This window comes from Verruconis gallopava, assembly GCF_000836295.1.
Source record: "Verruconis gallopava strain CBS 43764 unplaced genomic scaffold supercont1.3, whole genome shotgun sequence".
Taxonomy (NCBI): Eukaryota; Fungi; Ascomycota; class Dothideomycetes; order Venturiales; family Sympoventuriaceae; genus Verruconis; species Verruconis gallopava.
Genome location: NW_015622139.1, coordinates 1 through 23,695, shown reverse-complemented (window position 1 = coordinate 23,695; position 23,695 = coordinate 1). Strand labels below are relative to the sequence as shown.

At 47.5% G+C, this 23,695-nt stretch overlaps 8 protein-coding genes across 8 annotated transcripts; 6 read left to right on the top strand and 2 right to left on the bottom strand.

Annotated features, from left to right (window-relative positions):
* The first annotated feature begins 1,348 nt into the window (after window positions 1–1,348).
* On the top strand, window positions 1,349–2,569 carry PV09_00948 (uncharacterized protein). The gene is made up of 2 exons (XM_016353776.1): window positions 1,349–1,434; window positions 1,523–2,569. The coding sequence occupies exons 1-2, from the start codon at window positions 1,429–1,431 to the stop codon at window positions 2,438–2,440; spliced, it is 924 nt and encodes a 307-aa protein (XP_016217871.1). The 5' UTR covers window positions 1,349–1,428; the 3' UTR covers window positions 2,441–2,569.
* Window positions 2,570–4,190: 1,621 nt separating this feature from the next.
* PV09_00947 (uncharacterized protein) lies at window positions 4,191–6,063 on the top strand (the record flags this gene model as incomplete). The annotated part of the gene is made up of 5 exons (XM_016353775.1): window positions 4,191–4,239; window positions 4,352–4,577; window positions 4,636–4,898; window positions 4,948–5,253; window positions 5,309–6,063. 5 exons carry the CDS (start codon window positions 4,191–4,193, stop codon window positions 6,061–6,063), a joined length of 1,599 nt encoding a protein of 532 aa, XP_016217870.1.
* A 258-nt stretch (window positions 6,064–6,321) lies between these two features.
* PV09_00946 (uncharacterized protein) lies at window positions 6,322–8,468 on the bottom strand. Its single transcript, XM_016353774.1, has 3 exons — window positions 8,173–8,468; window positions 7,747–8,059; window positions 6,322–7,696 (listed from the first exon to the last, which is right to left on the bottom strand). The coding sequence occupies exons 1-3, from the start codon at window positions 8,240–8,242 to the stop codon at window positions 6,739–6,741; spliced, it is 1,341 nt and encodes a 446-aa protein (XP_016217869.1). The 5' UTR covers window positions 8,243–8,468; the 3' UTR covers window positions 6,322–6,738.
* Window positions 8,469–10,240: 1,772 nt separating this feature from the next.
* Window positions 10,241–12,283, top strand: PV09_00945 (uncharacterized protein; the record flags this gene model as incomplete). Its single annotated transcript, XM_016353773.1, has 8 exons — window positions 10,241–10,460; window positions 10,522–10,648; window positions 10,708–10,717; window positions 10,787–11,155; window positions 11,298–11,487; window positions 11,550–11,655; window positions 11,738–12,058; window positions 12,118–12,283. The coding sequence occupies 8 exons, from the start codon at window positions 10,241–10,243 to the stop codon at window positions 12,281–12,283; spliced, it is 1,509 nt and encodes a 502-aa protein (XP_016217868.1).
* A 700-nt stretch (window positions 12,284–12,983) lies between these two features.
* On the top strand, window positions 12,984–15,264 carry PV09_00944 (uncharacterized protein). The gene is made up of 11 exons (XM_016353772.1): window positions 12,984–13,361; window positions 13,416–13,456; window positions 13,537–13,645; window positions 13,704–13,818; window positions 13,869–13,895; window positions 13,948–13,970; window positions 14,026–14,063; window positions 14,122–14,259; window positions 14,343–14,595; window positions 14,671–14,834; window positions 14,881–15,264. Exons 1-11 carry the CDS (start codon window positions 13,188–13,190, stop codon window positions 14,912–14,914), a joined length of 1,116 nt encoding a protein of 371 aa, XP_016217867.1. The 5' UTR covers window positions 12,984–13,187; the 3' UTR covers window positions 14,915–15,264.
* Window positions 14,835–16,589, bottom strand: PV09_00943 (uncharacterized protein). The gene is made up of 2 exons (XM_016353771.1): window positions 16,124–16,589; window positions 14,835–16,068 (listed from the first exon to the last, which is right to left on the bottom strand). Exons 1-2 carry the CDS (start codon window positions 16,374–16,376, stop codon window positions 15,299–15,301), a joined length of 1,023 nt encoding a protein of 340 aa, XP_016217866.1. The 5' UTR covers window positions 16,377–16,589; the 3' UTR covers window positions 14,835–15,298.
* Window positions 16,590–16,659: 70 nt separating this feature from the next.
* Window positions 16,660–19,573, top strand: PV09_00942 (uncharacterized protein). The gene is made up of 5 exons (XM_016353770.1): window positions 16,660–16,731; window positions 16,795–16,834; window positions 16,887–17,880; window positions 17,944–18,840; window positions 18,894–19,573. Exons 3-5 carry the CDS (start codon window positions 17,458–17,460, stop codon window positions 19,098–19,100), a joined length of 1,527 nt encoding a protein of 508 aa, XP_016217865.1. The 5' UTR covers window positions 16,660–16,731; window positions 16,795–16,834; window positions 16,887–17,457; the 3' UTR covers window positions 19,101–19,573.
* A 1,392-nt stretch (window positions 19,574–20,965) lies between these two features.
* On the top strand, window positions 20,966–21,968 carry PV09_00941 (uncharacterized protein; the record flags this gene model as incomplete). The annotated part of the gene is made up of 3 exons (XM_016353769.1): window positions 20,966–21,278; window positions 21,334–21,437; window positions 21,486–21,968. The coding sequence occupies exons 1-3, from the start codon at window positions 21,161–21,163 to the stop codon at window positions 21,966–21,968; spliced, it is 705 nt and encodes a 234-aa protein (XP_016217864.1). The 5' UTR covers window positions 20,966–21,160.
* Between the last annotated feature and the right edge of the window lie 1,727 nt (window positions 21,969–23,695).

Below are 23,695 nucleotides of genomic sequence, written 5' to 3'. Positions count from 1 at the left end.
TATTGACCAGCTGGACGCCTGAGCCCAAATATGCATGGAAGGAATACATGCTTCCAAACCTTAAAGTTGCAAACAACAAAGTTCAAACCGACGATAAGTCGAGACGTTCAACACAAGGTGTGATGCCGAAGATAGAAACCCCAATATTCGAAAAGTTGTCCCCGTCTTATCTCGTCTTGAATGGCGTAGCAGCGAGCACGTTTTTGAACTTCCGAGGAGACTTCAAGCGCAATATAGCCAAGGATGCAGATCTGAGAAAGGGTGCCATAGCCATGGGTGAGCTCTTTACCATGGATAGACTTCCCAAACGGACCGAATCATTCAAGGGTCATCTTTACGTTACCATCGGAAGCTTGGACATTCCATTTGGACGGCCAGGTTTGAATGAAAACGACCTTGCGGTGCTCATGAATGAAGTTTTCCCAAACAATGAGATGCGTTGGACCGAACAGACGTTTGCAGAGGTTGTAGATAGGACCGGTCATGCTTTAAATCTGCATGACAGTGGGACGGCGACATCGAAGAAGGTCAATCGGTGGTTATTCGACAACTTATGTGACATGGAGAAAAAGATTGCGGGACAGAAATCACGATTTCTCTTTAGCCATACGAGTGTCAGCGATTGGACGGCAGGCGGGGACTGGCATGACGGATGGCAGCGTGATCGACGGCCTGGTTCTCGAAGAAGATGAATATTCAGAGGCGTGATCCCGAGGAACGACGGCTACTGATTACCAAATTTCCACGTTAGAGCCAACTAGTTGCAACACAGTATATCATAATGATAAAATCTGCTAGGTACTTGGGACCTTGAATATGCAGCTACTGGATTCGCTCGGTCTGTAGACCAAAGCTCTGCGCAAGCACGCAGGCATGCCACAATAAGAAGCATTGTCGAGACAAGCCGCGCGGAATATCTGCACACATTCCTCTGGAACTACTTTTCACCCTGATTTGAGCCGAATTATGAGGTGCGGGAAGCAAACTTCAAGTATTTGACAACTCAAGCCAGAAATTCTCATCAATGGCGAGCTACGAAGTAAGCTAGGACCTGGTGCATTAAGATGAGGATTTCAGGATGGAAGCAGGATAATCATAGGAGTGTCCAGAGGACATTATGTTGATGTCGAGAGAGAAGCAGGTGCAATGGTTCGATTGCTAAGTTACTTTGTAAGAAACGAGGACGGTTCACACGCCTTGAAAGCAGTGACGTGCTGATATAGAAGCACAAAGTCTACTGCACTTTTGCTTCGCATGCGGGAGGTGCGCGAACACAGACCCACAGAGGCGGTCCGAGCTTCCAAAACTCGAAGCGCGTGCGCAAACAATTGAATCAAGATCGCGACGTGCTCTCAACACTTGCCTGCGCGATTCTTCATCTGCGGCCTTGCGCATATACAGTGCACAGTATGATGTTGCATCATCAAAATGCAAGTACGTATATGTTTTTTGTCATTGAATCTTCGAGCGGCTTGCGCAGTCTGCCCTGATTTGTTTGCCGATGTTAACACCACGACTCCAGTCACCCACCGATCTCAACGAATCGGACACGGACGACAGTTTCATGAAACGTCTCATCCTCCACAACAGAAGCATATCGGAAGATAGCATGCGGCCCCAGGCTTTCTCCAAGGCCCAAGTCCGGCCGCGCAATAACCGCCTTACCCTCGCCAATCTCGAGCGTTTACCAGTCCCAGAGCCGCCCCAAGTCACGACCAAGTCGGATCTGGGCAGTATCGACTCTCAAAGTAGTGGCGAAAAGCCGCGGAATAGGCTTGAGGCCATCCGGCAGCGCGAGCTCGACATTGGCCGTGAAGACGACTCTGATGCCAGCGAAGCCAACGTTCAAGATTCCCCCTCACGACCTCCTACGGCTGCCCCCCCGCCTGTTCCCCCGCCAGAGTTGGAGCCACACGTTCGGGCAGCGCATGGTGACGAGAGCAGCGATATAACTCGCATAAGAAAAATGGGTAATCACCTTCGTAGCTTAAGCGCAAACATCGATGATGTCAAAACGGGACTAGACAACATTACCAAGTTAACCCGCACCGCTCAGAACGGATCGGCGATTGTTGGCTCTTCAACAGCTCAGTTGGGCGACGATGAAGTCTTTCAGGCGGTCAAAAGAGCTAGCCTTGCTCGTTTATGGGAAATCCGCTGGTGGATCCTTATAATGGCGGCGATACCACTGTATGCCATGCTAGAGTGCGTCGCGTGCCTAATATGGTGTCGGCCAGTCATTGCCGATGGCATGGACGGCTTTGGGATCTACCCGGATGCTCCTGAGCTGCCATTTGTCATTCCCACGATGCTTTTAAGACCATTTGCACCCATTTGGAAGCCTTTGTTATTAATAATCAAGCCGCTCATCACGTGGATAGCACAATTGTGCACGTATCTAATTGGAGGAGGACATAAGGACTATGTATTGCTTGTATGAACGTAACGACTGCTTATTTAGCGACGGCGCCGGTGGCATGATCATACCCGATGTACCTGTTTTGGCACGAGCACACTATGCAACGTACGTAGGCTATGTGAGCCTATGAATAAATCACTCATCGAATCCCAAGAATCTTTTTTTGTCGCAAATCGTGATCTCGTCCAGCCCCGACATTCATGTGAGCGATTCATTTCTTCCACCACTTGGCGATCGCCCAAACATGATAATCACTCCAACTCCACTTCCCCGGACTACACTTAGCGGAACGCGACACATGCAGGCTTAAATCTTACGACCCAACTTGGGTAGCCGCTATCCTCTGCTTGGACATCTCTGTGCTTTGTCACCTTGAGTTCTTGCACGGGGCTCTTGGGCTTGGTCATGCTAGTTGATCACTTTCTTGGCATTCCATGGGTCCAAACATCGAACACCATGTTTTGGAACAACAGCGGCATTACTAGCTCGGCAGAGGCCATTCAAATGCTTCCACACGGGGGTCCAGGTGCATTTTTTTGCTGATCACTACCATGAATTTTCTAGAAGCTGGCCCCTTGATTGTACAATGTCGCCATAGCAGTCCAGTCATTCGGTCGAGGTGATGCTGCAGGGTCACACTGCATGGATCCCCAAGTCGAAAACAACGTGTTTTGTCCCTAACGAGATTCTTCCTCCGCAATAGCTCTTGGCATGCGCAAGCGAAATCCATCTCGAGAGAAGGTTGCCTCGTGATGCTTTTCGCCGAACCCCAGTGAATGTACTTTTTAGTCGTGAAACTCATAAGATTTAGAGGTTTGACGAGGATGGCGGGAAGCGACAGAAACGACTAACTACTGTGTGACATTCAGACACGTTAGTTGATCCGGGACCTATACCGTACGCTTCATAATGTTGGATAGATAGTTCGAGAGAAGAAATGTTGGAATTTTCCCCAACGCCAATTTACCAAATACGTTTCCAGGATATTTCGCATGTACACATATCGTTCAAATCAAGTTCTCTTCCCGCTCTTTAATTTTCCATCTCCACAAGGCCTGGTTTCATGGAGCAGCCTGGCGACGCTGATCTGGCGGGGGAGCAATAATCCGGGTTGACGGAAACCACGAACCCGATACCACGCCGTGTTACTCTGGGGTAGCACCAAATCGAACCAGCCATGGGGTAGGCCTTGCACTCATGTCTGATGGCTGTCTCTTGGAATATCCCTCCTCAAATTGAAGTCTAGCTACGGCGTGAAGTCGCAGGGGCAAGAGGCGAGGCTAGGCAGAGGTTACCCTACCGGGCCGAGAGCAAGGAAGTAAAAACCAACTACTGGGCTTTGTACAGCTTCCATACGCTAGTCATGATCCTTCTTTTGTCGTGAATGGAATCGTGTGTGAGAATCATTCTGCATGCTACAGCCTGTTGTGGCCTCTAACCTTGAAAAACGAGCGGTTTAACTAGGTTTTCCAGGTCTGAACCGCCTCTGTTCATGGTATTATGCACCATTTGGCGCATCTTAAGGAACTCACAAGACAACCCGCACTGACGCTAAGGCTTGATCACGCTTCAGCCTTTAGTCACAGTCTGTAGTAACTCAAATACCTCCGATCTCTCTTTCTCTCTCTCTCTCTCTCTATCTCTCTCTCTCTCTCTCTCCCGCCTCTCGGCTCTTTCATCATCAGCTTTCGCAAGTCGAAGGCATAGTCAGTCCACATCAACTTCTCGCTGTTCTCTTGACGGTCCATTTGGTTCTTGTCACACCGTCAAGATGTACACCACGTACAACACGTACGTGATTTGCGCCTTTGCCGCCCTCGGTAGGTCTAACATCATGTTTTCCGCATGTTCTCTTATTAAATTCTGAGGCGGAAAGTTCTCTAACTCAAATTTATTTCAACTTTGTGTAACGTTTGGGCTGACATGCTTCAGGTGGTGGTCTTTTTGGCTTTGATATTTCCTCAATGAGCGGTGTCTTGGGCACCAAAGCTTATATCAATTATTTCCATAATCCGAGGTCTTACGGCCAGGGAGGCATTACAGCTTCTATGCCGGCAGGCTCTCTTTTTGGAGCTTTGTCTTCATCGTTCATTGCCGATCGGCTTTCGCGTAAGGCTGCTATTCAGGTCGCCGCCGTGATCTGGATGATTGGTGGCGCGTAAGTTGCGCAGCTTAATTTTACAAAAAATTCTCGAAATTAACTCACGATAATGCAGCCTTCAAGCAAGCGCCCAAAACGTCGCACATCTGTGCGTTGGACGTGTGGTTGCCGGCGTTTCCATTGGTATTTGCTCGGCAATGGTTCCTGTTTATCAGGCTGAAATTGCTCCAAAGGAGATTCGTGGAAGGGTCGTTTCTCTCCAGCAATGGGCAATCACTTGGGGCATTTTGATTCAGTACTTCATACAATATGGTTCATCCTTCGTCTGTGGTGGCCCGAACGATCCCAATCAGTGCACTGCCGCATTTCGCATTCCATGTTAGCTGAACGCTTTAAGCATTGAAAAATTCGTGCTAACAGCTTACAGGGGGTGTCCAAATCATACCAGGTGCAATTTTGCTCGTTGGCATGTTTTTTCTCCCTTACTCTCCACGTTGGTTGGCTGGTAAGGACCGCTGGGATGAGGCGCTTCAGGTTCTAGCCAACCTCCACGGCAAAGGCAATAAGGATGACCCTAGAGTGTTAGCCGAGTACGAGGAGATTCAGGAGGTCATCCGATTCGAACGTGAGGAGGCCATCTCATCTTACCGCCAGCTCGTCGCCCCATCAATGCTCAAGCGTGTGATCCTTGGCATGTCCATTCAGATGTGGTCCCAGCTATGCGGCATGAACAGTAAGTTAACAACCAGTCGCCTCATGCAAACCAACAGTTTCTGACATGCTTCCAGTCATGATGTACTATATTGTCTACATCATGCAAGCTGCCCAAATTGCCTCACCGCTCTTGACTGCATCTATCCAGTACATCATAAATGTGGCTCTGACCCTTCCTGCTATTCTCTACCTCGACAAGTTTGGTCGTCGTCCAGCTATGATTCTCGGCTCCTTTGGCATGATGTCTTTCCTCTTCATTAGTGGTGCCTTGCAAGGTGCTTATGGGGAGCCTAATCACAATCCCGACATCGATGCCACCTGGATCATTCCAAAGAGCAGGTCTGACGTCTCCAAAGCTGTTGTCTCGATGTCGTACTTGTTCGTAGCGACATTTGCGACAACCTGGGGTCCAGCTTCTTGGACCTACCCATCTGAGATTTTCCCGCTCAAGATCCGAGCAAAGGCCGTCTCCCTTGCCACTGCATCGAACTGGGGATGGAACTGCGTCCTGGCCTTTGCTGTGCCTCCTCTCCTAACTAATATTAGCTGGAAAATGTACATGATATTTGGCACATTCAATGCACTTGCTCTTATACACATGTTCTTGGCTGCACCAGAGACCAAAGGCCGAACACTCGAGGAAATGGATGAAATATTTGATAACGGCAAATGGCCATGGCAGCAAGAGCGTATCCAGACCTCTAGACTCGACAGACTGGCAGCAGATATTGAGACTGGTCAACACAAAGTTGCCGGCATCCCCGGTACAGCAGGACACGGTGGGGGTGAGGTTGTAAAGGTCACCCAGGATGTTGAGAAGAAAGAGTAAACCAGGCTATGTGCGGGACTAAATTTCGGAGTTTGATGTTTGCCATATGATGAAATCAGTGCGCCACTCAATAGCTCAGCTCATTCATCATCATGGTTGATCGCCTCCCCTTGAAGTCATTAGCCCGATATTGTGTGAGCAGACAGCGAAGGCGATACTTCACGTTCTTTTCGTTCCGAAACATGGAAGCATGATATGCGTCGTATTTTTTTCAGAGCTCTTTTGTACGATCAAGTATATGTGAAAGGCAATAACGAATTAGTCGGAGTAAGATCTTATGTTGCAAACAATGAAGAATGAATTATTACTGTGCTACGGATCCCAGCTTCAGGCTAGCGACCTTTTGACATCACCGTAACCAATTCTGCCTCGCCTGACTATGAAGTCCTACCCAGAGAGCAAAGAATCCCGCCGTCAAAGCCATATACCATGCCCGCCATCCAGTTAGAAGTAGTAGCATAACATGTAAGTGTCAGCCATGCTTTGATAGCAGTCGAGAATTTCGTTCGATATGAAAGCCTACGTGTCAAATAGGTCAAGACCACATAGCATGCGACCACTGCCTTTAACATGGAAATGCTTGAAAATGGTAGCTCGTTCCTAGGAAGAGAGATACTTAGCAGACGTTGACCAGTCTCAAATTATGATTTGAGGTCTCGAGTTAGTAGGATTGTTTTACAATTCCTCCTTGACATAGTTTGTAGCACGCTGAGCTTGCTCAATGATGCGGTGTTTAGCTTTTGTGACGGATTCAGCTGCAGCATCTCCAGCCTTCTGTGCCGACTTCGAACCTTTGGCCGAGGCAGCCCTCGATGCAGAGGATGATGCCTTTGACGCTTCCGAAGAAATACTTGAAAGGACTGAGCTAGCGGATTTGGAAGCAATCGAAGATGCTGAGGAAGCGCTCTTTTGCGCCGCGCTAGCAGCTGACTTAATAGACTTTCCGGCGGCATCTGTAGCGGAGGTGAGCGATTCATAGCCCGCACTTGTCATGGAAGTGGCCGATTTGCTAGCCTGGGCAGCACCGAGTCCAATTTGACGCCGAATCCACTCAACGTAGTCCCAAGCGGCAGAAGTGGCGTGCGCAAATTGATTGCCTGCAGAAGAGGTTGCTGCTCCAAAGGCTGAGGAAGCCTTGTATGAGACATTGTCTCCAGTGAGCTTAGCGCGGTGTTTGCGAGCCAGTGCTAGCAATTCGTTACGTTTGCTACCTTGCGGAACCGGTATTCCGTTCTTGTCCGCCCATTCTTTGATCTGAGAATCACTCCAGGAGTCGAAGAGAGCATCGGATAGACTCTGCGTGGCAGAGGCAGCCGAGGCAGAAATAGAGGATGAAAATGCAGCGAGGTTGTTGGAAGCAATACGGCTATTGCGACGGACTGAAGCGATGAGCTTGTCCCGAGATGATGGTTGCGGGACAGGAATGCCGCGTTCGTCGCACCAGGCCTTCAGTTCTGACTCTGACCAGGTGCTGTAGAGCCAGTCACCTGGATATGAAGCGGTCTCACCAGCCTTCGCGGCGATTGCGTTGAAGTTCTCTCGTGCAGCAGCCAACAAGCTGTCACGAGTGCTCGGCTGGGGGTTAGGAATACCGTGCTTGTCTAAGAAGGCCTTGAGTTGAGACTCTGACCAACTGTAAATCAACGTTAGAGTTTGCCGATTGAAAGCCAAGAATGTACTCACGTGTCAAGGATCCAGTCCTTGACGCTGGTATATGCAGACGCAGCCGAGTCTTCAGTTTCGGTCCAGGTTGACTTAACCTGCTCGAGCAGCTTGTCTTTGTTCTTTTCGGCACCCTTAGAGGCCTGGTTGCCTTTAAGTGTCAAGTAAGCCTGAAGCTGCTTAGTGTCCCAGCTGCTGTAGGGCTCGACAACTTGATTCTTCCAGCTATCCTTGATCAGGTTTTCGAGATCCTTACGATCTGCGGGAGTCGGATACGGCACGTTGTGATCTGACAGCCAGCGCTCAAGCTCGGTTTCATGCCATTTGTTATATGCTATCTCAGATCAGCAAGCTATCTTGATACACTCACCAAGCATCTTGGGCTAAAACAACAATTTTGGGTCGAAGACCCTCCAAGATCCGTCCCATAAGCTGAACTTGACTTACCAGCTTTGCCAAACCATGTGCTTGCAGTAGCAGTGGCCGTCAGGGCGGCGAGAATGAAGGTGATGCGCATTCTGAGCGTCCTCGCAATCTCTGGCCGATTGTGGGGGTGAGCAGATGGATGAGTTCACAGCGCAAAGATAGTTGTGTGTGTAAGGATAAGACTTCTGGGATTGCGAGGGCAAATTCTGCACTGAGGTCATGTTTTGGTTGCTAGAAAAAGAGTGCGGACAGCGACATCGTGATGACGTCGGTGCCTCTGGTCTAGGCAGCGCACCGCTTGCTAGGCGATTCAGAACCTGTACATCCCTTTCAAGCCAAGGCCAGCCAGTCATCTTTCGCCTGTGTGGCACGGACAATGACATTCTCGGGGAAATGCTGGTCGAGATCGCCGATGTGGTCTGGAATCAGTGATCTCATTGTCACCAGGTTAAAGAGCTGTAGCTGAGCTGGAACCATTCTACGCCACATTCAAAACTCCAGAGGCAGTGATGCGCCACACGAACATGGCATTCTTGCATTTCCCATGCGTCCTTGCCGACAAGCCCCGACATGGGACATGTCTGCTTTCGTCTCAGTTACTCAGCGTTTTTTTCCACATCTGTCGCTCGTTTGCCGGATTATATCTCCAGTTATCTTGTTCCGTTTCGAGCTCTCCTAACCGCCTTGTGCCAGTCTTCCATCCAAGTCCAAGCACAGCCGCGACAAAAGAGTTGAATATCCTTGCGCGTCACTTGGTAACCTTTAGAAATCCCCTACCCGAATTCGCCTCCTTTAAAGCGAAACTTTGTCCATCCAGACTCCAAAAGATGGTGTCCTGAACGGACGAGCACGCAACTCTCGTATCACTCACTCCACACAGCTTCTTTGACCACGGTTAAATTGCACAACGTGGATTCTCAAGTATGCAATTTTCATTGGCCTTTCGAAATAACTGCTATGACTGCCTAAAGCTTCAAAACATGTTTTCACCCCCGCATTCAGGGGAGCTTTCTCTTTTTTTAGTTGGATGGAGAAAGACGAAGGGGAGGGGGAGGTTATACAACGGCGATTCCACTTCACGTGCTGTTTCGAGGGGTTGTTTTCATTAATTTTGACATATCGAGTTGAAGCCACCGCTATTTGAGTCGTAGTATTCCGGTATAGACTTTGAATTCATTCAACACAGACTCATGTACAGCCCTCCCTCGCATTCTCATGCTTCTGTATAAAGACGGCACATGATGGCAGTCTAGCTTCTCTTTTTTACTCCTGTGGAATTTTCTTGCTCTCTATGTTGTTAAACGGCGCAGCCACCTACACGTTTGCTGTCCGTAAAACCGAGTCTGGCGACATCTTAGTAAGGACCAGTATCTCACTTCCGATACGCTTCCGTGTGCTGTCAACCATGGGCTCAAAGTTGATTGTTTCTACATATCTTGTTGCTCCACGTCTGACAGTCTAGTTGTCCTGATCTCTATTCATAAAGCCACTGGCTTCCGCCACGGTATGTTGCAAGCCGTCTGCTGGTCCTTTTCCACGCAGAAAAAGGAGCCAGAGTAGATTCTTAGTAAGACGTATCGAAAACTGAAGAACAGATCAAGTTCCAAGCAAACTCCATCGAAGATATTGCCTACAACAAACTTTTATGGGTAGCGTAAAAGATATAATTATCACACGTCTTTCGAGTGTGTTCAGGTCGATGTCCACACCCTTGCTGTGAAGCTAGAACCTTTGCGGACACAAAACACATTTCAGGAGTTCAAATCATAACGAGAGCATCTCAAACAGAGCACGATGATAGGCAGAGAGCTCTGAACTGGAAAGCTTCCAACAAGGCCAAGTGGAGTAGTCTGATAACAAACCAGCTAGCAGCTGAGTCGGTCGCTTATGGGCTTTGGGCGGCAATTTCGCCAATTGCCAGGTCTCGAATCACCCCCACCAGAACCATTGCTCGTTTGGTAATAGTTTCACCGGGGGTCTGGAAAGTCGGAGGCTATTAGATTGCCTTCGATAACCCGACTGCGCGTTCTGTCGCCTAGCTTTCATCTCTTGAACCTTTTGTCTTGGTTTCAATGCGTACAAAGCCAGTATGTTAAAGCTAGAGCTTAGTTGGAGCAATGTTGCGGCCGTCGCCGGCATCTACGCTGTTTACAGCGTCGCAAAGGCGATTTACCGAGTCACTTTGCACCCCCTCGCACGCTTTCCGGGCCCGTTGCTGGCTGCGCTTACTTACAAGTATGAGTGGTATTATGATGGGTTCAAAGACGGCCAATACACCGCTGTGATAGCTCAGATGCACGAGAAATATGGTCTGCCTTATACTTCATAGTGCTGCTGGCGATTAAGTGTATGCTGAGTTCGCCATTTTAGGCCCTGTTGTCCGTATCAACCCCGAAGAACTTCATTGCAACGACCCAGCATTCATAGATACCATTTACGTGAGCGGCAATAAGAGAAGGCATAAGTCTCAGTACTTCCTCAGGGCTTATGGACCGACGTAAGACTTCTTCTCAGCAAAGGATGCAATACTCACTATTTTGCTGATCATGATTCTAGATCGGCATTGGTATGGTTCTTTCCAAACTTGACGAAGCTCTCACTTCCCCATCAAATATTCTAACGTCCTGACTCAAAGGGTGGCTTCGCCACGGCAGACCACGACCATCATCGACTTCGTCGCGGTGCTGTTAATCGCTTCTTCTCCAAGGCTTCCATCACAAACCTCAATCCAACAATTCATGACCTAACGCAGCGTCTTTGCAACAAATTGCTAGAGCGCTCACCGGAACCATTTGATATTACCAATGCTTATAGCTGCTTTACCACAGACGTCGTGACGTTCTACTGCTTCGGGCAGAAGAAAGGATTTTTGGATCAGGATGATTTTGTACCGAACCTGCGCAATGCGATCATCGGTGGCTGTAAAATGCTTCCTACAGTTCGACAGTGGCCAACTATTTTTGGGCTAGTCCAAAGCGTGCCAGAGTTCGTACCCCTTTATCAGGTTCGCAACAGCTCATATTGACAGTGCCATAGCTCTGTTGCGAAAATGATCTCATCTGACATGGCAATGTTCAATCAAAATATGAAGGTATGAAAATATGCAGGTCGGGAGTTGAGCGAAAACAATGGAGCTGACAATCTAGATCATCACCGAGGATATCAGGAAAATAAAAGATGCATACGAGGAAGGCCGGGAAAAGGCCATCATGGAGCAACGAAGTATCTTCATTGATATACTCGAGAGCGACTTGCCCCCGAGCGAGAAGACTGTGATACGTCTTGGAACAGAGGCTACCACAATGATCAGTGCCGGTACAGAAACAACGGCTTGGAGTATGTCCAACTTCACGTGCATGTTTCAAAGGAGTTTTCTTCATCTAACATCTGAATTGTAGCACTCACTGTTCTTACTGTTTATTTGAAATCTCAACCAGAAATTCTTGCGAAGTTGACGGATGAACTTAACCGGGCAGTTGAGGATCCTAAGAATCTTCCGAGCTGGTCAGCTTTAGAACAACTCCCATATCTGATATGTACCCTTAGCTTGCCTTCTGAGATGCGCATGCTAATTCAAACTATACAGTGCCGTTATCCTCGAAGGCATTCGACTCTCATATGGAGTGGCGACTCGACTAGCCCGCATTGCCCCTGACGAAGTCCTCGTTTATGAAGGGACTTTCAAGAACCCCAAATCATCAACAGAGACACATATCAAATACTCCATTCCGAGAGGCACACCAATCGGCATGAGTAGTGCTCTGATGAACGTGCATCCCGACATATTTCCAGAGCCACACGAATTTAAACCAGAACGTTGGCTTAATGCTGATGGCACACGGCGAAAGAATCTTGAAGGCTATCTTCTCAGCTTCTCTAAAGGTAGCCGACAATGCTTAGGCATGAAGTAAGTATCTCGTTGAAGAACAACTTCTGTTCTCTTGCTAACATCTATGCTTTCTCCAGCCTTGCATATTGTGAGCTATATATCGCCTTAAGTGCACTTGTGCTTCGCGTGTTTCCTCACTTGAAATTGTATGAGACTTCGGTCGCAGATGTTGAATTTCATCATGATTGTTTTGTTGCAGGTGTCAGGCCGGAGAGCAAGGGAGTCAGAGTTGTTATCGAGTGATTGTGGAGACAAGTTCGTTGTGAAAATCATAGAATGATCATCTTCATGGCCCCAATATTCACCCAAGTTGCGAAATATCTACTCAAATGTCAATTGTTGAAGGCTCCTTCACCTACAATGTCTAGGTTGCTCGTCACCTAGATTTCTTTCTCTTCCGTTATTCAACATTCATTGCATCGCGACTCAAGAGGGGGCCAGTTTATAATGGCGTGATTCGCAATTGAAGTAAATTGGACATGGAGTGATTATTACGCATGTCACAATGCATCAATCAAGCTCCGCAAAGTTGACCGGTGAGGCACAAGTGTATGTGTGGATGGGGTTGGAGATAAAACATACAGGCGTTCATGATGGCGGTCCACAAGACAGCGCGCTTCACCAGTACGCGATGCTTTGGTATAAGCGCTTAATTCTACTTCATAGTCAATTATGAAGGTTCTTCAGGCACTGTTACTGTACCACGTGTTTCGTGGCAAGCAGAGCATCGCGATCCATGACTCAGGGAACCAAAATTCATGCCTGGAAGTTCCCGCGCCGCCGTCGCTAAGCTTATGCGAGGAGCAACCCTGTCCACTACCTTTGTACGTTCACGGGTGCCGAAATGCACAGATGGGGATCACGTCGGCCCGCCATGCCGGCGTCTTTAGCGCCGCAACGATAGCAGCGGTGCGGCCCATGACAAGAATATATTTATCCGGCAAAATGGCGTGTCTCCACTTCCAGATTTCTATACTGCATTGAGCATCGCAGGACGGGTTCGTGAGCCAGGCGAGTCCCTCAACAGCATCTACGGCCAATCTAGGGACAGAGTAATGGCAATATCCCGACGCTAACAAATCTCTCGAATCCGTGTTCTTGGTCTTGATCTCCATTAAACGCACGACTGGAAATCCGTGAACGAATCATGGAAGATTCAAAGCCAGGACACAGCCAAGAGCCCCAGCAAGTCAAACAAATCACAGCATCTCCGGGAACCAAGACAGCGTCCAAATCAAGCAGTGCGGAAAGTCTTCGTGGCACCGTCACTTATCCTTTTGGTAGCGAACAGCCTGTTATTGAAGCCGATCCAGAAACTCTTGTGGGTCTTGACTTGCAAAAGATCATTCTATCTGGGTTGCTAACATGATCATAGGCGGTTGAAAATGATACCGACTCTACCTTTGGCCACGACAGGTAATCTCATAGCCATGTCTCTATGGTGTTAGACCACAGAAAAAGAATAGGAATGTTTGCTAATGTTAACATCCCAAAAGTGCAAGCTCAACGCAGTCTATGCGGCCTTCGCAATGGGACTATACATACGAAAATGGTCGGCGGTATCACTCATATGGATCAACCCCGTATTTCTCTCCCAACGATGAGGTGCGACAAATGAGTGTTCCTTTGAATATGAGTAAAATTCTCACCTTATCACATGCAGCCAGAGAATGATCGACTAGATATTTGCGCGCACATGTTCTCCCTCCTGATGGATGGTGAATTGCACTATGCCCCCATTGGCAATGATCCGCAGCGCATTTTAGATCTTGGAACAGGTGAGCTCTATCATAATTATGAGTTACTGCCCCGTTGACCAGACATGTAGGGACCGGAATCTGGGCTATTGATATGGGTATGTACTTCAGATTCTATAGGGTGGTTGGTTAGTTGACTTCATTGAACAGCGGATAAATATCCTTCTGCATTTGTAAGGTGGCACGAACATTGATACCAGCCAAGCTTTAGCTTAGCTTTTCGTCAAGGTCATCGGCAACGACATCAGCCCTGTCCAAACAAACGTGTAAGCAAATACTGATTCATTTTCTTGATGTGGTCTAACTTTCGTCTCTACCGTCTAGAATTCCACCAAATTTGCAATTCGAAGTCGATGATATTGAACAAGAGTGGCAATACTCCTATCAATTCGATTTCATTCACTGCCGGTATTTGAATGGAGCGATCCGAGACTGGCCAAAGCTAGTTCAACAAGCGTTCAAGTAGGTAAATCCAAAAGCTTTGTAACAGGCTCTTGAACTGCTCGTACGCATGGAGGAATTTGGCTTACCATCTACTGTGACAGGTATACAAAACCGGGAGGGTGGGTAGAGTTTATGGACTTTACCATGACATTCTACACAAACAATGGCGAGTTTAAGCCTGGTTGCGCGATAGATATGTGGACGCGCGAATTGAAGGCATGGCTCGCCTCTATAGGCGTAGAAGCGGAGCCTGGGCCCAAGTTGAAAGGTTGGATTACAGATGCGGGTTTTGAAAACATTCACGAACGCAACGTGGCGTTGCCGGTAGGGATGTGGCCAAAAGATAAAAAATTTGTAAGTGTCCAAAAGTCACGCATATGCTCAATGCAAGAGCCACCTGGGTAGAACGCTCTCTGATGATTTTCGCAGAAAGAGATTGGAACTTTCAACCTCATTCAATTTCTTGAAAACTTGGAAGGCTTCTCACTGCGAGCGATGACATCACGGGGCTGGGACATTGATGAGATAAAAGTGTTTTTGGCCACTGTGAGGAACGAGTTCAAGAATCCCAAGTTTCGAATGCAGCACGACGGGTAAGTCTCAGAATAATCGTAAGATTACAGTTACTGATTTGAGCAGCTACATTATTTGGGCACAGAAACCAGCGAAGTAGACGTTTCATGGCCCCGCTCGAAATAAGAGATACAAGCATTGCAAAAAGATAGGAAAGTTAGACGTCCCATTTCGGCAGTCAATGCGTGCAAGCATAACGGAGCTCGCCTAGAGAATATGAATAAATCCATGCCATGAGCTTCTTATCATGCGTCCCAAAGCTACGGCATATTATCCAGTTTATAATATGCCCAGCCGACCTTCACGAATCGAGGCAGTGCTAGCTCTTGCAATCCGAGTTTCAATTCAAGTGCAAGTTGAACGAATTTGTAGATGCATAAAGCTTGATGATTAAAATCCGCTCGAGTCATCTCTCAGACGCCATGGTTACATGCGTGTCATCAGAATCATGCAATATCATAAAAATGCGATTTGACACATATCACTAGCAACACCCTTTCCGTTGCGGAGTGATGTTTGCGGAGTCAATTTGAGTGTCGCCATCTCCATTATAGCCTGGAAATTGAGTCAAACCCAGCCAGCTCCTTCTCTTGTCGCCTATTCCAACCCGAAAGCTACCGTTGCCGTTCATGTGCGGATAAGAACCCTCCGTGGCATAGTCGTTGAAGAAACCATTCCGATCATCCAGACCTGGCGTTATTCCCCCGAGTTCTTGCATAAGTCTCAGCTCCAACGCAGCGCGATTGTTCCGCTGTTCAACCAGTCGCCTCGTTATAACTCTGAAAACCTCCTCGACCCCTTCACCTGTTGATGCTGAGATCTCGTGGCAGCAGTCCCAGCCCAGATCCTGGCCCCAGAAATTTATACTCGATCGGTTCGAGTTTGGTGAAGCAAGGGGTGGGTCTGGACGAAGCTCTTGTTTAGACTTATTGGCCCCTCCTCCTACACCTAGTATTGAGCTGACTGTGCGTTCAAGAGCGGGTGTGTTGACGGGCGGTGCTTGGCCAGAATTTGTGGCTTGCTGGTTTTGCTGCGCCGAGCCTGGATACAGATTCTCTGCCACATAAGCTATGACACGCTCGAAAGGAACCTGCCGTTTCGAAGGATCTTCTGCTACCACGTCTGCCTTTGTACCAACGACGTGAAGAATGGTATCTTCAGGGAGATTGGATCGCAGCTCAACCAACCAGTGGCCCATCTCGGTAAAGGAAGCCGCGGATGTGATGTCGTAGCATAATAGTGCAGCGTTGGCCCCTATTGCCTAAGAATCAGCCCATATCTCTATCGTAAAATAAGTGCTTCAACAAACCTCTGTAATAGAGCTTGCTAATGCTCCTAAACCTCTCCTGCCCCGCTGTGTCCCAAATTTGCAGGCGAACAACACTTGAGCTATCTATGTCCACGACGCGCTTCGTGAGAAAGGACGCGCCAATAGTCGAGTGGATTGAGGGCGCGAACGCATTCTTGACGTAACGATGCACCAGCGACGTCTTCCCCACGCCTTGAGATCCCAGGACGACGATCTTGGCCTCCAGGCTGCTGCTGCTGCTGCTGCCGCTCATGTTTTACAGACAGTGAAAAAGCCGGATCGAGTTCGTGGCTGCATCGAGGCCGCGAGGTGCAAGGTTGCGAGGCGCAAGGAGTGGACGGGCCTGAGACAGTCCCAACGATCGATTGCGAGTCTTCTATAAACGCGAGCGACGGCTATCAAGCGCAAGTGTGAGGCTGCAGGTCACGAGAGGTGATAGGCTGACCCACCGACTGAGTGTGGTAGGGGCACACAGAGTTGTTATTGGTGGCGTTGCGTCCTCGGACGAGATTTAGGCACTTTCAACACGTTGTGGCGCATTAACATCAGCGAGATGCTCACGGAATATTGTCATGGCATCTTCTTCTTCGCCTTCCTCTGGCTATAAGGTATCAAGCCCACCCAACCGCCCTTTGAATAATTGCGGCCAAAATTTATTGACGCGTTGGAAGTCTGAACCATTGCCTGCTTAAGGCCATGCTTGGCGTTTTTGTAAACGCCCACCAGATTGCTTTGGTTCATGCTGTCGCTCATACAAACTTAGGTGAAGAGTCACCATCCAGGCCCTGGATTGTTTTCTTCCTAAGTTGCGTCCAAGTAACGTCGACATTTCAGACCAAACACCGTGTTTACATGCCTGGCCAAGATCTAGAAACAACGCGAGGAGCGAGATGTGCCGAAGGCTCCTCCCCTGCAAGGCACCCCGCTAACCAGCCAGAGAAGACTCAGTCTACGTCACCATACGAACGACCAGCTTCGACATCTCACGAAATGGCTTGTTTCTTATTTTTGGCTCTCTAACAATGTTCTTTGAAGGCGTGTAGACGGCCACAAAGCTCCTCCTGTGACTTAACGCTGAGTAAAACGAACGCGTCTGTTCCGTCCAAGCTGCGTCTGCACAGTCCTGAAAGTCGACAGGCTGAACTGACACTGTGGGGCGAGATCTGGGCTCCTTTGAACCGAGGCGACGCGGAACACTTTCCCCAGCCAACAAAAGCACGTTTAATTCAAACCTCTCTCTCTGTCTTGTCTCTGCATGAGTTGCCCAATTGCCCTGCCACAATCCGTATATATGTCCACATAGTTTGATTTTTGCATATCGTTAAGTTTTCACCATGGCATCCAACAAATTATCGGGCGAAGAGATAGCAAAACACAACTCCACAGAGTCTTGCTGGGTAGTCATTCATGGCAAAGCTTATGACGTGACTGACTTCCTGCCTGAACATCCCGGTGGTCCCAAGATAATACTGAAGTATGCAGGCAAAGATGCGACAGAAGAGTACGAGCCGATTCATCCTCCGGACACGCTCGACAAATATCTAGACAAGAGCAAACACTTGGGACCGGTTGACATGGGCACTGTGAAGAAGGAGGAGAAGGCTCGCGATCCCGATGAGGAGGCCCGGCAGAAGAGAATAGAGACTATGCCCGTTCTAGAGCAATGTTATAATCTTATGGATTTTGAGGCCGTTGCGAAAAGAGTTATGAAAAAGACCGCCTGGGCGTACTACTCGTCCGGGGCAGATGATGAAATCGTACGTTTCGGCCACCTGAAGCAACAACCACAAGTATGGATGAGTGCTGATATTAGAGTACAGACTATGCGCGAGAACCACGCGGCATTCCAAAAAATTTGGTTCCGTCCCAGAATCCTTGTCGACGTAGAAAAGATAGACATGTCTACAACGATGCTTGGAACACACGTCTCGATACCATTCTACGTGACTGCCACTGCGCTCGGCAAGCTCGGCCATCCAGAGGGCGAAGTCATTCTCACGCGTGGTGCCCATAAACACCGTGTCGTACAGATGATCCCTACTTTGGCATCGTGCTCATTTGACGAAATATGTGATGCCGCACAGGACGCGCAGCCGCAGTGGCTACAGTTATATGTGAACAAGAATAGAGAAATCACCAAGAAAATTGTGCAGCATGCTGAGAAAAGGGGAATCAAAGCTCTTTTCATCACAGTTGATGCACCGCAATTGGGCAGACGAGAAAAGGACATGCGTTCCAAGTTCGATGACGTTGGATCCAATGTCCAAAATAAAAGCGGCGAGAACGTCGACCGTTCACAAGGAGCTGCGCGAGCTATCTCAAGTTTTATTGACCCAAGTCTGAGCTGGAAGGATATTCCCTGGTTTCTCAGTATAACGAAAATGCCGATCGTTCTGAAGGGCGTGCAAAGGCTCGAGGATGTGCTAAAGGCGATCGAATATGGCGTGCACGGTGTGGTATTAAGCAATCATGGCGGGCGCCAGCTGGACACTGCTCCTAGCGGTATTGAAATCCTGGCTGAGGTCATGCCAGAGCTCAGGCGGCTAGGCCTGCAAGACAAGATTGAGGTTTTCGTAGATGGTGGCGTGCGAAGAGCGACTGATATTATCAAAGCCGTGTGCTTAGGAGCAAAGGGCGTCGGAATTGGACGACCGTTCCTGTACGCCATGAGTGCGTACGGTCTGCCTGGCGTGGATCGCGCTATGCAGCTTCTAAAGGTGAGTCGTGACTTCGTCATGGGAAAACTTGCATTTCTCCTAATTATCCATAGGACGAGATGGAAATGAATATGCGATTGATTGGCGCCGCAAGAATCGAGGATCTCAACCCTTCCATGGTGGACGCGAGAGGCTTGATCGGCCATGGCCATGTGCAAACTGTTCCAAGTGATACACTTGGCTTGACTGTGTACGACCCGCTCAGCGGACCCAAGGAAAATATTTTGACACACAAAACGAGCCCCAGAGCGAAATTGTGAAGCATTGTATATGGCGTCTAGAGGTAAAGCGAAGAGTGCCATACCTTTGGATCGGCATTGGCCTATAGTTCCGACGATGCGAATGCCAAACACGAAGCGGGCATTCACCGCTTAGCGTAATGTCGAAGGGGTTGGCACAAAACAGATAGTCTACTCTCTTGTTCTCCACATAGGCATGTCGATAATTGACAGGTTGTACATCGCAAAATGTGATAACTATGACAGAAGTCTTGTCACAAGACCATGTACGGTCATAATCAAAGAAAAGCGACGAGGCGTAGCTCGGCAGTAATATGAACAGGAATATTTGCAGCGAAACTCCAAGTCTTAAGATATCTCTTGTCCCAAGTGCGCGATAGGTCAGAGTACGTCTTGTTGTTTTGAAAGGGTTGTATAAGTCTCATGCCTACAGCTGCCAGTCTCCAAAGGCGAAGGGTGGCGCGGGTTGGCTTAATTTAGCTGGGTCTTCGCAGGAGTTCTTGGTGCTCGGTTAGCAGTAGTGATTCCTCGTTGATCTGTAGGTTCAGGAGTATCCAAGAAAAGCGGATGAGACACAGTGCAGAGAGCAGAAAAAAAAATCTAAACCACATAACTTCAGCGTAAACAGCGGGCACCTCGTTTGCGAACGAGAGACCTTCGAGGGTGCTTCTAACGGGATGACGGGCTTTTAGTCTTTGTGCCTCGTGGACGAAACTCAAACAATGTTCTGAGCGATAGAGATCGTACAGAACAGATACGGAATCGCGATCATGCCGCGGGCAGTATGCTAAATGTGCGACCGGCATTCGGATGCCGAGCAGATGCAGATCATGATGGCCGGTAGTCATGCACAAGCCGTGACCTAGTAACGAGAAAGCGGCTTCAAAAGTCTGGGACGGAGGTGCTGAGGTTAGCCAAGATGTCTCACGGTGCTTGTGCGGGCTTGGAAAAGGGACGCGATGTCAGGGAACGGCGACGCTTCTACTTCTGAGAATTACAAGCCCTTAAAACTTTATTTTCCTCCGGCACTCACCAGCTTCAGATCACTGATACGCTCCTCTAGCATTCGCGTTACGAGTGCCGGTGTTCATCAAGGAAATCTTTCGTGTGCGTGGAAAATTTGCAGGCAGCGCATGTCGGCAAAACTTCGGCAAGCCGATCGACCAGGCGTCTCTGACTTCGTCTCATGTTTCGAAGCAAATTACCAATCCAATGACTCCTCCAAAGCAACCATGAAACTTACCTTCCTGTCTTCCTTGGAAGCACTGAATCGATAGACAACACCATGAGTGGGCGTCAAACTAGACTGACAACCCCCAGACCATCCTTTTTGGACCTCTATTTGCATCACACTTGACAATGCTTGAAACCAAGCCACCATCCGTGCATTGTGATATTTTGCAAGATCAAACATCACCGCAGACCTTTTTTTCTTGTCAAAGATCTTGGACTGTAACTTTGCCAACGCTTGCCGCTGCGACCTTTCAGGCTCCTCTCATTTCCAGTCACCTGAACCTGTTTCCTTAGTCGCACCATGTATGAGCAAAGACTGAGCCTCATTGGATGCTCTATTCCGCCTAGACCTGCCTACCACCTAAAAGGTAGGCCTTGAACTCACGCAGTTAGTTATCTGGAGGTTTGTCATGTTGGCTTGGCTCAGGTACCCGCGACGTTTTGAAATCGGCGTTTACTTGGTAGCGATGTTTACATCTCTTTATCCCTCTCCTCCAAGGCCCAGTCGTGTTTAAGATCGATCTTGGCGGACTCTTTACGACCGTAACTCCGTAAATAGTATGGCTTGTCTATAACCGCGGTGCAGCGGTGTTGCAGACTCAGCACCAAGAAATGCTTTGTGACGAGGACTGTTCTTGTGTACACTTTGACAGGCTTTGCGGTCGTTCTCGTAAGTAGGACTCTTGACAGGTATAAGAGCAATCAGCATCTCAACTACGAATCACTTCTTCATCACTCCGTCTCATAAGAACATTCCCTGTCTCAGGATCTTCATTTCCTATCATCGTAAACTTACATTCATTCACTAGCTGGTCTACCTAACTTTTAGAATTACCTGCTGGTACAGGATGCATTTCCAAACTTCAGTCACCATCAGCCTTCTGGCTATCATCCATCTCGTGGCCGGCCACGGTGCGATCGTCAACGCAGTTGGTGACCAGGGTGGTCAAGGTATGGCTCTTGGTAGTAAGTATTGCAAACCCGTGGTGATCAATCACGGAGCAACTCACGCAGCCCACAGTTGATCCAAGCACTCCACGGGATGGCTCGAGGAGGAATCCATTCCAGAGAGACTCTACTCGTTTTCGAGGGGCTGCGAAGGCTACGTGTGGTGAAACTCTTGCGGTACGTTGGAATTACAGGTTCTTGCTTGGGTAAGCTAATAGACACCAGGGAGGCGACAACGATATCCAGGCCGGAACCCAAGCTATCTTGCAGATGACTGGTGGCCAGCTTCCTCAGATTTCGCCTGGCGGAGAGATCACCATGACCGTTCATCAGGTCAACGGTGATGGAGCGGGTCCTTACACCTGCATGATTGACACCTCGGGCACTGGCACGAACTGGCAGGCAATCGACGTCACACAACAAGTGCCAGGCAATAATGGTCGAAGCCAAGCGAGAGCAACTGACATTCCTCTCAAAGCAGCCATCCCAGACGGTACTACTTGCACTGGTACAGTTGCTGGCCAACAGAACGTATGCATGGTTCGCTGTCAGAATCCTGCTCGTGCAGGTCCATTCGGTGGTTGTGTTCCTGTCCAGATGGGAGGGGCCGCAGCTCCAGCCACAGGTAATTCCACGACGCCGGCAGCTGGCGCTGCCAACGCCGCGGCTGCAGACGAGGCTGCTGCAGATGCAGCTGAGGAAGACTAGACTAGACATCATGCGGTGATGAGTCTCCTGCAGAGTTGGCGGGCAGTAGACCAAGAGCAGCTGAAGAAGAGACAGGCGATGTTAGCTGTCGAACTTTAGTGATTTTTAGGATTGTGTATGCTAGTGTCTGTAGTTGCTTATGCCAAGGATTTTGTTGATCACTTCTGCGACGGCTTTTCTAGCTATCGTTTCCTGTAACAACTATCCCGACCAAAGAACTTGTGCTCGTCATTTCGAACATATTAAATTCTTTTTATAACATGCAGGTCGTTGAGCAACCCCTTTTTCCGGGAAAGTGTGAGGATATCGACACACATATAGGGTACGAATATCTTGTGTATCACATGATTTATTAGAGACGGGTATATATTCAACGCACAGCCTCTAGCTTAGTCTGATTCCTCAGTTGTCAGTCACAACATAATCCGAGCTGTTGTTCATCATCTTGCTGCTGCCTGTTATAACAGATAAGGGTAGAAGTTATGTGAGCAGGAGTGATTATTTTCATCAGAATAAGTAGAATAAGTATACCAGCTAATTAGTGATTGAATAAAGAATTTCAATAATATTATTATTTATCAAAAATCCTTTATTTATATAAAAATATATCTTTTCTTTCTCTAGGCCTTGTTAGGAATACTTTCCCAATACCGACTGGCTTTTACTAATGTAACCCACTTCGGAAGGGTTTAGCTTCCTAGAGCAAAGGAATAAAGTATAACTAAGGCTTATTATAAAAGGAAGTATAATAAGATAGTTACATTTACGGTTTAGATGTTAAGCTATGCTTATTGGAGGGCGGAAGCTTAGTAAGATTTATATAGAAGAAAACTTATATATTTAAGATATATATTTTGTTTTACTTACATTATAAAACTGAGGTAGGTCCTATTACTTATATAGACTGATTACCCCGCTTTTCATACAACCTCGGTTAGTTAAATACCTCAGTTATTATCTAATACCTAAATAACTAATGTTTTTATTCTATTATTTAAGAAATATATTATAGATCTCATTCTGGATTAACACACCCCCTTAAGCTATTATAAGTAGGACAATTTAGGTACTTATATATAGCTTATTTTGATCAGGCATCTTATATTTATTTTAGGTTAAGACCTCTAAAAAATACTTACTATTTAGGTCCTGTAAGTATTTTAGTAAATCCATCAGCTATTATTTTGTTAGTAGTGTTAAGCTTTGGTATTGGAGGGCGGATGCTTAGTAAGATTTATATAGAAGAAAACTTATATATTGAAGATATATATTTTGTTTTACTTACTTTACAAAACTGAGGTAGGTCATGTTGCTTATATAGACCAATTACCCCGCTTTTCATACAACCTCGGTTAGTTGAATACCTCGGTTATTACCTAATACCTAAATGACTAATATTTTCATTCTGTTATTTAAGAAATATATTATAAATCTTATTCTGGATTAACATACCCCCTTAAGCTATTATAAGTAGGACAATTTAGGTACTTATATATAGCTTATTTTGATCAGGTATCTTATATTTATTTTAGGTTAAGATCTCTGAAAAATGCTTACTATTTAGGTCCTGTAAGTATTTTAGTAAATCCATCAGCTATCATTTTGTTAGTAGGAATATATAGAAGGTCTATATTATTCTCTACTATATAATATCTGATAAAGTAATATATTATATCTATATACTTTATTCTAGCATAATATAATGGATTTTTAGATAATACTATTAC